The sequence below is a fragment of the Siniperca chuatsi genome, linkage group LG5 (assembly GCF_020085105.1).
Source record: "Siniperca chuatsi isolate FFG_IHB_CAS linkage group LG5, ASM2008510v1, whole genome shotgun sequence".
NCBI classification, from domain to species: Eukaryota; Metazoa; Chordata; class Actinopteri; order Centrarchiformes; family Sinipercidae; genus Siniperca; species Siniperca chuatsi.
This window is the reverse complement of record NC_058046.1, coordinates 31,134,227-31,148,112: the sequence shown is the minus strand read 5'-3', so window position 1 is coordinate 31,148,112 and position 13,886 is coordinate 31,134,227. Positions and strand designations below refer to the sequence as shown.

The 13,886-nt window shown below is 39.6% G+C and overlaps 1 protein-coding gene across 3 annotated transcripts in view; it reads left to right on the top strand.

Moving 5' to 3' along the window:
- The window catches only part of niban2b (niban apoptosis regulator 2b), a 50,586-nt gene that overhangs the window by 27,626 nt on the left and 9,074 nt on the right, over nucleotides 1-13,886 (top strand). For 2 of the 3 annotated variants that reach the window (XM_044195631.1, XM_044195629.1), the window contains 6 exons: nucleotides 3,047-3,180; nucleotides 4,810-4,914; nucleotides 5,412-5,574; nucleotides 8,997-9,184; nucleotides 9,448-9,603; nucleotides 13,729-13,842. In XM_044195631.1, the coding sequence (XP_044051566.1) occupies nucleotides 3,047-3,180; nucleotides 4,810-4,914; nucleotides 5,412-5,574; nucleotides 8,997-9,184; nucleotides 9,448-9,603; nucleotides 13,729-13,842 (860 nt within the window). The remainder of the gene's footprint in view (nucleotides 1-3,046; nucleotides 3,181-4,809; nucleotides 4,915-5,411; nucleotides 5,575-8,996; nucleotides 9,185-9,447; nucleotides 9,604-13,728; nucleotides 13,843-13,886) is intronic. The other variant, XM_044195630.1, reaches the window with a different exon arrangement.

Here is a 13,886-nt window from a genome sequence, read left to right as displayed (position 1 = left end):
CTTAAGGTCTCAGAAATGCATTCTTCACACAGAGGGTTCTGTCAGTGTATAATGGTGTTATGCAGGGCCAGGTTAACCTACTTGGGGTCCCATCGTCAAAAATGAGCTGTGGTATTGAGTCCTGCCTCCCTTCCTCTCTCTGCATCATGTATCCTGTCATCTTCAATTAAACACAAATTTAGTAGTATTTATTTAATTATATAATTTAATTAAGAACAATTTCGATAATCCATTAATCGTTTAGGTAATTCATCAAGCTAGAATTTAAATCATTCACAGGCTCCAGCTCCTCAAATGTGAAGGTTTGCTGCTTTTCTCTCGAAATCTTTTTAAATTGAATGTCTTTGGCTTTTGAACTGTTGGTTGGACTAAACAAGCAATTTGATAACTTCATTGTGGGCTCTTGAAAACTATGATAGCATATTTCAGCATTTTCTGACATGTTATAGTCTGTTAATTTAAAAGTATAAACAACAACGACACTGGTCCCATCAACAAGGCAGAGCCTGAAGTTTAGGAAGTAATGTAGGACCCTGCAAAAACTTCAAGGTGGCCGACCAAAATTTCGGACATGCCAGTGTTCCATCTAATCGCCCGAGAACCTGATCATTGATTGGTAATTACTCAGGCATCGTAACTGCCCTCAAACTGCACGCCAAATGAAACCGATCATGGCAGAAATTTTGCTGATTCTAAAATTAGTCTGGGGCGACCAATTCTGAGCAAAAATCAGGCTTTATCCATACATTATCTGCCTGGCTTTAGTGTGAGGGGTTGTTCAGTGTAACCTAGTGGTGAAGCTCACAGGTTTGATTCTGAGTTTGCATTGCTCATCTTGTTTTTTGCTGAAGTTGAACTCTGAGCTTATCTCTGTAATTTGACTTGGCGAGGACAGTTTAGTTTGAGAAGAGATATACTGTAGAGGAAACAGGTTCCATCTGGACTCAAACCGAGGTCGTGGTTACATAGCCCCTCATTTTGAAAATGATCTTATTTTGGTAATTTTCTTGAGCTGAAAGAAGCAAGACTGGACAACACTCTTAACATGACCCTCAAAACAGTCATCTGCATCGAAAATGATACCAAGATTTTTAGCTGCTTGTTTAATATTTTTGGTCAGTGAACCAAGCTTACTGTGAAGCAGGCTGGTAGAATGTGTTGGACCAAAGACTATGAACTCATGATTTGTCATCATTCAGTTTTAAAAAGTTTTGAGACATCCAACATTTAATATCACTATGTAGGAGCAGGTTCCATGACATTACGGCCTGTCAGAAAAATCTGTTTTCATCGGCATTTATTGTTTTGTTTTTTTGATATGCCAACTTTACCACTTCAGCTCAGCTTAAAAACTTTTTTTTCTCAAATTTCTGGCATTTCCACTCATGTTTTAGTGCAAATTGAAAATATACACAAAAACAGTTAGGTGGAAATGTACCGAATGATATCACGATTCTAAACTTTTTCCGTCTAATTTGAGTCAGATCAAGCTTTCCTTTCATTTCCCCATCTTAGTGTAAACACCAAAAATATCACCAGGATTTTGTTAAGGCCAGTCATTTGGTATGAGTTGCTTTGAATAGTAGGTTGGCATAAGCTTCAGTCACTCTTGAAAGAATCCTCAGTTAAATCTAGAAGGTGTGAGTGATGTCTTGTGATGTAAATAAGGTAACGCAATTTTGTGGGTTGAAAGAAGATGAGACTGGAAATGCCCTCATACCATCTGATGTTAAGTCAAAGTAATAAAACCCACTCTTTGAGAAGGTCCTGGGACTTCCTGTCTCTGCTACTACAAGGAACACTGGTCCTGTCACTTCCCTCCCCTCACACACACTTCCTGGCTTTGTCATAGTTGGGAGTTCTCACACACTGTCAATAAGGCTGAAAAGCATTTCAGAATTAGCATGTTTTCTTTATCACAGCACTAGGTGTTAACATGCTCTTCTGGTTTTGATCAGATTTTCATTTTCATTTGGAAGCCAGACAACTTGAGGAATTTAGAAACGTTTTTTTAGAGGCCCTGTCTTTTTCACGCACCATTTGACTCCAGTGTTGACTATTGCCAGCTAAAACAGCAAACACACACACACACACACACACACACACACTGTTCATTATTTAAGATATTATTAATAACCACATTATGAAAAGATTCACTTCCCATTATTTCCATTGGTCTCTGCCATGTTTCTGTCATCGCAAAACTTAGAAACAACCACCATCATACTATATGATAAGGTATATGATGTTCGTTACTCATAATCGTTACACATCATCTTTGTGTATATTTCATTTAAATAAAGATGAATATGCTCTATATATGTATTCAAGCTTTGAATAGCAGGTCTTATAACAATTAAGCAGATAATGAAAATGTATGGTACAGTTGCTATACTAACAGACACAACTTAGAAATATAGACTATGAGGACAGAGCAGATGTGGTATGTAACTCATAATGCAACACAATTACTCAAGTTATTTTGAAATATAAATGACAGTGTAGCATTTCTGAACAAGGTGAGACATTAGAGAGGAGGTAGCTAATACCATGAACACTACCATCTGAGAAAATGTAGTCCAGCTGCACTAATGGACCGACTATTATGAACATGGGTTCTGGGCACAAACCCACTAAGTACCTTCACTTACACACGCATACACATGTATCAATATTCATTATTTTTGTATTAACAATTGAAAAAATTGTAGTGACGAACCCACAATTATCAACTCTGCAGTTCCTCTCAGCTTTACAGAGCTTTTTCACCTCATTGAACTTATTTGTTTTGGTTATATGGCCCACCAATTTACTGTTTTGGTTCGGTCTCAACGCTCTCATCAACCTTATTTCCAGCAGCAGCAGGCAGCTGTTTTCAGAGAAAAAGCTCTGATGAACACACTGTACACTACCTGCCCAGCACCAAACAGCAGACAGACAAAATTAGAGACTAGCTGGTGAACATAGTGGAGCATTTCTATTTTAGTGAGAAAGTTTCTTCCAAACTGCCAAATCGATAGTTTGCTTATATGCTAACTGCTTACAGTTAATATTCCCATCCCAGGTTTGTCGGAGGAGAATAAAGTCCAAACACCAGCCTTCACTGATGCAGTGCGACTCTACCGCCAAGCCCAAGGACAATATGGCACCTGGGAGATGATGTGTGGCGTACCATCACAGGTAAGCTTGGCAGTAGTAACATCTATCACTGTCCTCTGTCTGCTGGGGTCTGCCTTTTCTTGTCAAGTTGGAATGACGTTATACAGTATATTACTGATAAAATACACCATGTTTGGTTCCATATTGTAGTGGGTAAAGAAGAATTCCGACATGCTTCATGTAAACGTGGGTCAGGTTATATCAGCACATTAACACATTCTCCAAATTTCTGCCTTAACTTGATTTCTCCCACTAAACTGGATCCATCCTAAATTTAAGTTTTTTTTCTTTTCTTTTTTTTTTTACCAGCAAACAAATATTTATGGGAGTAGGATTACCTTAAGAATTCACGTGCTAATCAGTGTTCTACTCTATAGTCAGGCAATGAATTGATATCATAATATAGTCAGTATTGGAAATATATTTCAAATGTTGTCTTTTCTGGGTCTGTAAGGCTACAGTACAATTAGGTGATAGAATAGTGTTGTTGCTTAGTAAAATTAACTGAATGAATCATTCTACTTGTCTGGTCAACATATTCACATTACAAATTATTTTAGAATTGTGTTCTAAACTGCCAGTACTCCATTATTATAGCATTATATCTTGGTATTCAGGTATTTGTTTTAAAATATTACAGTATTTGTAATATACCCCAGCGCTAATTTCTGTCTGGTAATTTATCTAGCTGTCATGACACACAAATCACATATACTGGGGTAGAAGATTTTTTTTTTTTTCAATATCACCTACCACACCCCTAGTACACACCATATGTTTTCAACCATGCAAAGTGTTTGGTCATCCAGCACAACAAATTACACAAAATTGAAAGAGTTGAGCTTTCAGGGTATTTATTTTTTCAAATTCAGTGCTTTTTGCTAGTATCAAACTTAGATTGAGTATTGAGTCAGTGCAACATTAGTATGGTGGTTAATGGATAACAGATTTAGGTCTGTTGTATTGTCTATCAGATCCTGGTGATATAGCGATATAGGGTGCAGGGAGTGTAGAGGTTGGTGTGTGTGTGCGTGTTTTGGGTCAGAGGGGCGGCAGTAGTCTGTGACTGTATCACATACTGTCTTCCTGTTGTGTGTTTATATCAGGAAATTTGAGCAGACCGCTACCAGGGCTGGACCGGGAATGAAAAATGGCCCTGGACTTTTTTGACTCAGACTGGCCCACCGAACTCCCCAGAGATGGGAAAGGGGCGGAGCCCAGGTTAAGTTAGAATCAACTGGAGCAAAAGTAATTGGCTGGGAGAGAGAGGCTGACAGATGTAATACCCAACCACAGTGGGCGGGCAGCCCGCTCACCTGGGCCAGTCAGCCACACTGATGCGTAATCAAAGACTGTTTTTGTATAATTTTGGCACTCTGTTTTTGCAGATGCAATGTTTATGAAGGCACTAAGCCCAAAGACCAGAGGATACTCAACTCAATGTGCAAAGATGCATCATTTTTTGGGATAAGCCCGGAACAAGTCAGGGATAAACTGTTCTATGAACGATGGTACTCGAGCTACTGATTAGAAGAATACAGTCTAGTTATACCAATTTATCTAGTTGAACGTGTGTATGTGGTGAGTGAGGTTAATGTGATTGTGTTCCCATGAGTGTGTGTGTGTGTGTGTGTCTTCATTTTCTTGTAGATCCTGTCTAACCTGGTGATGGAGGGCCTCCTCCCTGAGCTGAGAGAGCTCATCTCCCCTCGTTTCAAAGGCAAACTACACGAGAGGCAAAGGAACTGGATGCTGGTAAGAAACTACTCCACACACACTCCACTTTTGAGAACCAAATAAAAATCTATGCATTTCTAATTCAAATCCTTTATTTCTTTAATATCATACTCACATTAATTCCCAGTTAACTTTACCTGCCAGTTTATAAAAAATACCTTTTATCACTGTTTCACACTTTACTGACTGCAGAAAAAGCCAGGATGATGAGGCTAGTATGTCTAACTCAAAACAAAAATATCAAGTACTGCAGGGGTGTGTATTTGATTCACTTAAACTGAGCAACTGAAAAGAACAGGAGGTTCTGCCTTCAAATGTTAAAAGGAAGCTTTTCCTTGCCACTGTCGCCAAGTGCTTGCTCATGGTGGGATTTGTTGGGTCTCTGTAAATAATATTATAAAGACTACGGTCTAGACCTGCTCAATAGGAAAAGCGCAATGAGATAACTTCTGTTATGAATTGGCTATATAAATAAAACTGAATTGAATTGAAATGTGTGTTTCCTGTGTGTATAGATTAGTGATGCGGTGTACAGCCTGGTGCAGGGGCAGTGTCAAGTCCAGTATGAGATGGTGTTGCAGAAGTGTGAGGCGACCCGCTCCTCTCTGGAAGCCTCTATACAAACGGACATGGACCAGATCATCACCTCCAAGGAGCATGTCACTAACAAGATCAGAGGTTAGCGAGAGAGCAGTCATTTTTACCTGCTGAAATAACAACAAATTTCCAGACTTTCTTTTTTGATCCCTGTTTTTTTTACCCTTTTTTAGTCTTTCTGTGATGGCCTGAATCATTAAATTATTCTTTACTGTTAAATAAAATTTATGGAGTCTGGAATGTGCCACCAAAGTGAATATAGACTATTATACTATTATAGGCTCTGATTAGCGTGCTATTATGTGCTGGCAGGAGTTGTATAAGGGGTCAGAGCTGGCCAGACAGAGCTCCTGTTGCTGTTCAATGTGTTGGACTAGCTTTAATTTAAAAGTGCCACACTACTTGCATGTCCTTAAATGACTATAGCTGTCTCTAAATGAAAAGAATAACGAAATGGAAACGGTAAATGTTAAGGCAGGAGACATATGCACTGATGATAGATAGACACATAAGTAAATGGAATAACAAAGGCTAAAGGTTTTAAAGCCTTTTTTAAAAATTAAATTTGCAGTTCCATTTTGAAATTAAATTATTAATTGTACTATCAGAATCAGAAATACTTTACTGATCCCCGAGGGGAAACTCTTTTGTTACAGCAGCTCACTGTCACGTCAGTGCACACAGGAGAAAGTACTAGCAAAAAATATAATACACTATAAAAACAGGTCAGAAAATAAATGAAGTACCAAGTGGGTTTACCGGTTGATGATAATAATACGGTATAAGGCAATGGTGCATGAACTGTCAAGTTAAGTGTAGCTCATTAAGATTATAATGAGACGGAGGATATTGCACAGCAATAATAGAGGTATGAGTAATATCAATATCAATAAATAGGGAATTATAAACTAAAATATTGCACGGGAGTATTACACAGAATATTGCACAATTATGTCAAGTATTGCAGAGATGTAATGATCAATGTCCAGTTTAATGACCTAGGATCATACAGACTGACACTTAGAGGGAGGAGTTAAAGAGTCTGATGGCCACAGGCAGGAATGACTTCCTGTGGCGCTCTGTGGTGCTTTTTGGGGGGATGAGTCTTCCGCTGAAGGTGCTCCTTTGTTTGACCAGCACGTCATGGAGCGGGTGGGAGACACTGTCCAAGATGGCGTGTAGTTTGGCCAGCATCCTCCTCTCTGACACCACCGCCAGAGAGTCCAGCTCCACCCCCACAGTGTCACCGGCCTTACGGATCAGTTTGTTGAGTCTGTTGGCGTCCGCTACCCTCAGCCTGCTGCCCCAGCATGCAACAGCATACAGGATAGCACTGGCCACCACAGACTCATAAAACATTAAATAAAAGAAACTAATTTCCATTTTAATGAGTTGATTGCCCCAGTGTTATGTTAGCATCTTGCAGTTTATTTTAATAACCAATTCATATTATTTTAACTCACTATTGCCAATAAGATCAGGTTCATTTCATCGCTTAATATCTGGTATTCATCTTCACAATTCAACTCTGGCCGGAGTTACACGCTTGGTTGTAAGGAAAAAAACTTAGTTAGGTCGTTTAATCCCTTTCAGATCGTTTATTCATCTGCCACTGACAGTCGTCCTCCGATCATTTTAACTACATTCTCTCGGATCGCTCCATAACCACTCTACTCAGCTGTTTACGGAAGCCAGTCATTCACCCACAAATCCAGCATCCAAAATCTGGACTGGACTCTCAGACTGACTGGACTGACTGACTTTTTTTTATATCAGTCAGTGCATCTATTTTATTAAAACGATTTTTTTACTTGAAAGTATTTTTGTTGGTTGCTATTTATGAACTGAACTTAACTTTGTTTACATTCACCCACTAAACTTAATCTTATGTTTTTTTATCTCTTTGGGCAATGGATTTACCTGGACTAAAATAGTAAAAGCTGTAGTGGAATTTTGAGTTGGGTTATTCTTTGTTTTGTGGACTTTGGGACTGTGGGATTTTGGGTTGTTTTGTGAAAGTATTTCAATATATGAATATTGTGGTTGCAGTAAAATTTTGTTTGTGTTCTTGTTGGGTTGTAGTTATTCAATAGTAGGGTGTACATTTTGATTGTGTGCATCTTTTGTGAGATTGATTTAAACATTTAAACAAACAAACTGTAAAACATGACTGACTAATCTTAAATGCCAGGAGGGAGACCTGATATTACATGCAGTGAGGGAGACTCTTAACCAAATAAATACAAATTGAATAAGAGAACACAAAAAAAATCTGTCACAATCAGTTTGTTTGTTTTCTTTATCATAACATTATTTTCATTTCACTTCATTTATTCAGTCATTAGGCATTTAGTTATAAATATATGTCCTCATTTAAACAGTAAGAAGTTGTCTGTGTGTTTTCTTTGAAGCAGAAACAATGGTCAATCTATCGAAAATAATTCAATCCTCCTTAAGAGACTGATGATCGAGTGATTCATTAATTCGGTTTATTTGTTTTCCCTGTCTCCAGGGTGGTGCCCTATTGAACGAGTGTAGTTATTTCATTAAAGTAGTTGATCCCCTACAATTGCTTTAAATGTATCATATTATTGATTATAATTAAAAAATATATGTTTTAGTGGCACACTTCAGACTCCATAGAGATATGGCTTACATTTTGATAAGCCTTTCATGAAGAACTATGCATACTGGTGCACAATGATATTTTTCTGTTCAGTAATGTTCTTTTTAGCATTTTAGTTACCACTGCAAAGTCTAGCAAATAATGTCACCCACCTGCAAACACACAATGGATGAAAATTTACACACAGAATAATCTTACATCTGCCTATGAGCCATTCACACTTAACACACCATTTAACCTCCATTCTCTGCATTTGTACAAGTGTTTCCTGGAAGTCTGACAGCTTCCCATTGTTGTCACACAGCGGAAACCAGGCAGACCAGCAGCATTCCTCACACCGTTTATGTATGATGTGAGATTTCATCTGCAGCCATGCTTGCAATTTAACTATGGAAGGAATCCCAGAGACTAGTAAACAGTAGTAGCAAAATAAAAAGACTCAACAAATAATAAATGGAATACCATATAAAAAGCCAAGGGAGGGATAAGCCACCGTATAAAACACTAACACATAAAGTAAAAGTGTAATTTTAAAATTGTATAATAATATCTCATATATAATCTGACCTATAGTATTTGTTTTGTACTATTGTAGTCCATACTTGCTCTAAGAAATTATATTGTGTTGCCCAGTCAAGAGCGAAGTTACTAAACAATGTGGCTGCAATTCCAACTTGCATATGCATTTTATTGCTTATGGATTCAACTTTTAATTTGTAATTTGTTACTGCATGCACATTTCTTCTTTCAAAAATGTAATAGTCTCGCTTTAATTACCAGCATTTTCCAAGTAACTCAACAATGACGTTTGTCTGAAACGATCACCCTACATGTTTACCTCCATTTCTCCTCTCTTGTATTCCTCATTCCCCCACAGCGGTGGTTCTTCCAAAGGCCGAGAAGCTGCTGAAGGTGAGTATCCAGCCCTACATCAGCTCCATCCTTGACGCCCTGATGGAGCCGACCAGCCGAGGCTTCTCTGAGGTCCGCGATGTGTTCTTCAGAGAACTGGTAGACATGAGTAAGAACACCCTCAACGAGGGAACCAAGGAGACCGTGGCACAGGTGAGGAGGTACAGGAGGAGATTAAGGATAAGGTCCTAGTGTAGGCTGACAAGAAACTAGTCTTTGCTGTGATGGCAACATGATTGATATGCAGGTGATCAGACCTTTCAAGAGTAAAAATATTACATGCAGTGATTTGAAGTCTGTGTGACTAAGAAATCAAAACCATTCAATAATCAAATATGGTTTGTGAAACAGAAGTACAAATACAATAAATGAAATTCATTTTGTACAAATAATCCTTCCCTCCTCCTCCTCCTTAGCACATGGAGAAGATCTCCATGCTGGCCTTCCATCCAGTGAAGATGCAGAGCTGCTATGAGAAGGTGGAGCAGCTGAGTCTGGAGGGTCTGCAGCAGAGGTTTGACATTTCCAGCCCCTCAGTGTTCGTCCAGAGGGCCCAGATCCTCATGAGAGAGGTGACGCTCTAATATTGCAACTACCTACATCACTTTACTTTTACAATTGGGTTTAGTCTAGCTTACAGTATGGGTTTTAAATTGGGCACTGTGTTGGTACACAGTTACAGCTTCCGGTATTAAGGGATAATTCTGGTTTATTACAATTTGGGGTCTTTGTAGTTTTGTCCACCATTTCTATCAGTTATGATAACAATGTACTCACCAAGTTAATGGCTGAGATTTGGGAACACAATGACATCACTACAACGCAATCTGAAAATGCAAGGTCAAGAAACGCGAGCAGTCAGATAAGATAGGTTATAAACAAGCCAACAGTTTATCCAGATTATCTAGTTTATTTGGAGTTCAAACCAAAAGTGGGCAGACTTGAAATGTCAGTAATAATCCCTCATTGCACAAACTGTTTGCACACAACTCCAGGAAAGCCTCAAGCTTTAGGTTTCTTTACATGTTACAATGGTGTGTATAGGGTGGTAGTAAGAATGATACTCTGTATCTAAAGAGTTTGGAGGGTCGTGTGTTATCGCCTTTTCAAAACACAACGCAATAGCCAAAGGGTTCAGAGGATCCTGGATGCTAACCGCCAAATCAGAGTGCAGGGTATAACTTTAGTGGTTCTGTCCTGCTCTGTATTGAATTTGAGTCCTTGGAAATTAAGTCAGTTCCTCAGCCTCCACTGAGAGACAAAGGTAATAGCTACCTGACTTCCCATCTCTCTGAGACTGACAGTGAGGAGATAAGTAGTTTATCCTCCATAAGATATTCTGCCCCATCATGTTCTTTTCAGCCACTGATGCAAGACACATTCATGAGTGCTCATCCCTCCAAAAGGGGGACTAGAGCATTTCAGAGCTATTCAGCTCCTGCCACGTGATGTACATGTCTACAGAGGTGCTTGAGTTTATAGCTAAGGATATTGAACATTTTGTTCCAGACAACTGTGATCACCACATTGATGACAATTTTAGTGAATTAGATCACCATCTAAATGACTAGCCCAATGCAACCCGAAGGGAGAAAGTTAAACTTTTGTGGAAGACTAGCTCTAAAGTTGTCCATAAGTTTTATTCAGTCTCAACCTTCCAGTGTCAGAAATGACTACAGAGAGCTCCGTCAAGCACTAACAGAAGAATTCTCTTCTACTGTTGATGAGATCGCCTCAATGGTTGCAGCCTTCCAAATTAAACATTCTCGTCGTGAACATCCCAGAGATTATTACAAACATTTGAGGCATGCGTACTCAAGAATGCACCAGGCTTAGAAGAGCGCTCCACCTTCAATTCCTTGTTCTTGCGCAATGCTCGTCCATGTGAACACACTCATGTTGTACTTATGACGCATCAAGGTAACCCCTCAATGCAGGAGCTAAGGAAAATTACACAGATGGCTTGGGAAACTGCTGTCACTTCCAAAGCAGCAGGGAAAACCTCTGAGCCTGCCAGCTCAAACACTGAAGCGTCACAGAGACCTACTGCCTCAAAACATCACCCTCACAACAGCTCGACGGGGGGTTGCCAAAACGCAGCACAGGGACACAGAGCGTAACCGCAGTGTCCGCCAACTGCGTTGGGATAGGCACTCCCACAATAGAAGCTGTAAAAGGCCGTATTCAGAAATTATGGCCCAGCAGTATTACCAGCCACTAGACTGTTCAGATGATGACCGCAGCATCTCTGACCACGGTTCAGAACACGGTCATAATCCATCAGACAGTGACAGCGCATCTGAAAGCCTCTCTGCCTCTGGCTACCAGGAGCGTTACAGCCCTGAGCCACAAGTTAAGAAAAACTTAAGGCATAAGAGCTCCAGAGTTAGCTTCTCAAAGTATTAGCTAACAACACAGTCCATCCCTGTACTGACAGTAAGATAGATGCTACGATGCTTAAGATTGCAGTTACATAGGCAAACTTGGTTTTGTTAGCAACAGCAGCAAACTCCATATTTCTGACCTCAGTAATAGCCAGACATGCTATTAGCTGAGAAAAGCCTGAATTCTAGTTGGACTCAGACACCACTGTCCAATTTTACAAGTACACTTGGACCAGCTCCTTAGTAGTATTTTGTTAGTAAGGCCACTAGCTAAAGCACTATCTTAGGACACACACCATAATGACACACAGCTAGTCATGCACCTATCCTTCTCATTTTAAGTGCCACTCTTTCTGCATCTCACCTTAAGTAATTTACATAACTAACCTTCCTGTTCTCACTAACCCCAAGAGAACTGAGAAACATGCATTATGTATTTTATGATGCTATTTGTAATGTTTATCTAGATTTTTGTTTTTGTAACTTGTTGACTATTTTGCTTAGCCAAGATAGATAGCGCAGACCAGTTGGTTAACAAACTGCCCAGATGTTACAAACCTTTATGAACTGACAATGAACTCTTTCCAACTATGGACTACTAATGGACAATTGTGCTCTCAGGATCACACTTCGAGTGCAATCCTGAGACCAAAAGGGGAAATACTGGGAGTCCACAGATTAATTCACTCATTTGGGTGATTGTTAACTGAACTTTTGTTAGGAGACGGCATTCTCTTTTGTCCCACAATCCTGAGAGCCATTGAACGCAGCATTGGCCAGTCTGACCTGTGACCCGGATGTCACCAGGTCAATAAAAAGGTCAGCGATCATTTGTTCTGTCTTTCTTTCTCCTGGAATCCTTCACTGCGACGGACAGCCGTGGCTGTCCCCCTCTCAGTGTGGTGTGCTCACCAGCTGACACCCACCTGAACTCTCTCCTCTTGGCTTCACCGTGTTATCTGCTTGGCGCAGAAACATGCAGCAAATCCAGAGTCTCCTGATCTACCAAAGTGCTGTGAAGGCCTATTAGATCTGTGCAATAAAGATAATTATTAAGCGCTAAAGGCTATTGTACAAAGCCTGCTAGCTAACTCTAACTCACAGACTGACTGCTAGCTAATAGCAACACCAAAGCCACTTCTCTTTCGCTCCCGACGGACGGTGGTGTAACAACTGGTAGCCACATGCTAAGTTGATGTTACTTATGTTATGCTCTACACAGACAGCAGTCTTTGCATGCTAACTAACTCCTTTTTAACTTGGCACCATTATCCTAAACAGACTGCACACATACACACACAAACTGTGGAGAGTAACTTTAAAGCTCCCGCTTCACATGTTTCCTTTTTTCTGACCACGTGGGTTCATGCTTGTGCATGCAAGACATACGAAGGCAGAACAAACATACACACATTCCTTTTGGCATGCACACACACACACACACACACACACACACACACATGCACAGACACCATTTGTTCTGTAGTTTAGTGTATTTAGAGTTAGTTTTCATATAGTGTGTTTTTGCTTTGTTCATCTATTGAATAAATGCGTGTGTATAATTATGCCGGCTTCTTTAATGGTGCACAAGAGTGAGTAATTTGCCAACCTCTGCTATGTTGAACTCCAAATCCTTCAACCTACTAGCTATTGGTGGTAATACTGGTTATAGTTATATGTATATATAATTATTGCCACTATTGAGGTGTGTCTCTCCATTTTTTTGACTGCAGTCCTCCAGAATAAGAGGTACTTTGAGTAGTCAGAAAGACTAGAAAGGTGCTATATAAGTACAGTCCATGTACCATCACCCCTCCTGCAGGTCAAAATGCAAATGAATTTACTTGTACATTGTATTATACCGTACATACTTATCAGCCTCTAAATCCACTTTGTACTTTACACTTATTTTAGCTTTTATACTTATATCCACTTTGTACTTTGAATTTTGAATAGGGGATATTTGTGTTCCGGCACATCATTGGACAGAGACAGCAGGGCAGTGCATTATTATATTTTAACCTTTGAATGCATGGATATTTCATTAGACATTCCTACATACAGCAGTCAGTTAGTCACCAGTCACATATGTTACAAAGTTTGAGTTGCAAACTGCAAATTATATTGCTTTTCACTTTTCAGAATGTATTATTAACACCAAAAATCCTATTCTTGCCATTTATACTTTTTTTTTTCTATTATCTATGCCAAAATATGATAAAACTTACTGATATATTTTAACGCGCACTCTGTAATGTAACACATTGGCCTCTCTCTCTCTCTCTCTCTCTCTGGATGGGTGTGTGTCCACAGCAAATGGACAATGCAGTTTATACATTTGAGCAGATCCTTCACCAGAGTCTGGAGTCTCAGGGTACAGAGGAGCTCTGTAAGGCCATCCAGCGCTGCCAAGACAGAGTCATTAAGGTAAAACACACACACAGAACAGGCTAGTAGACCGTCACTCTAAT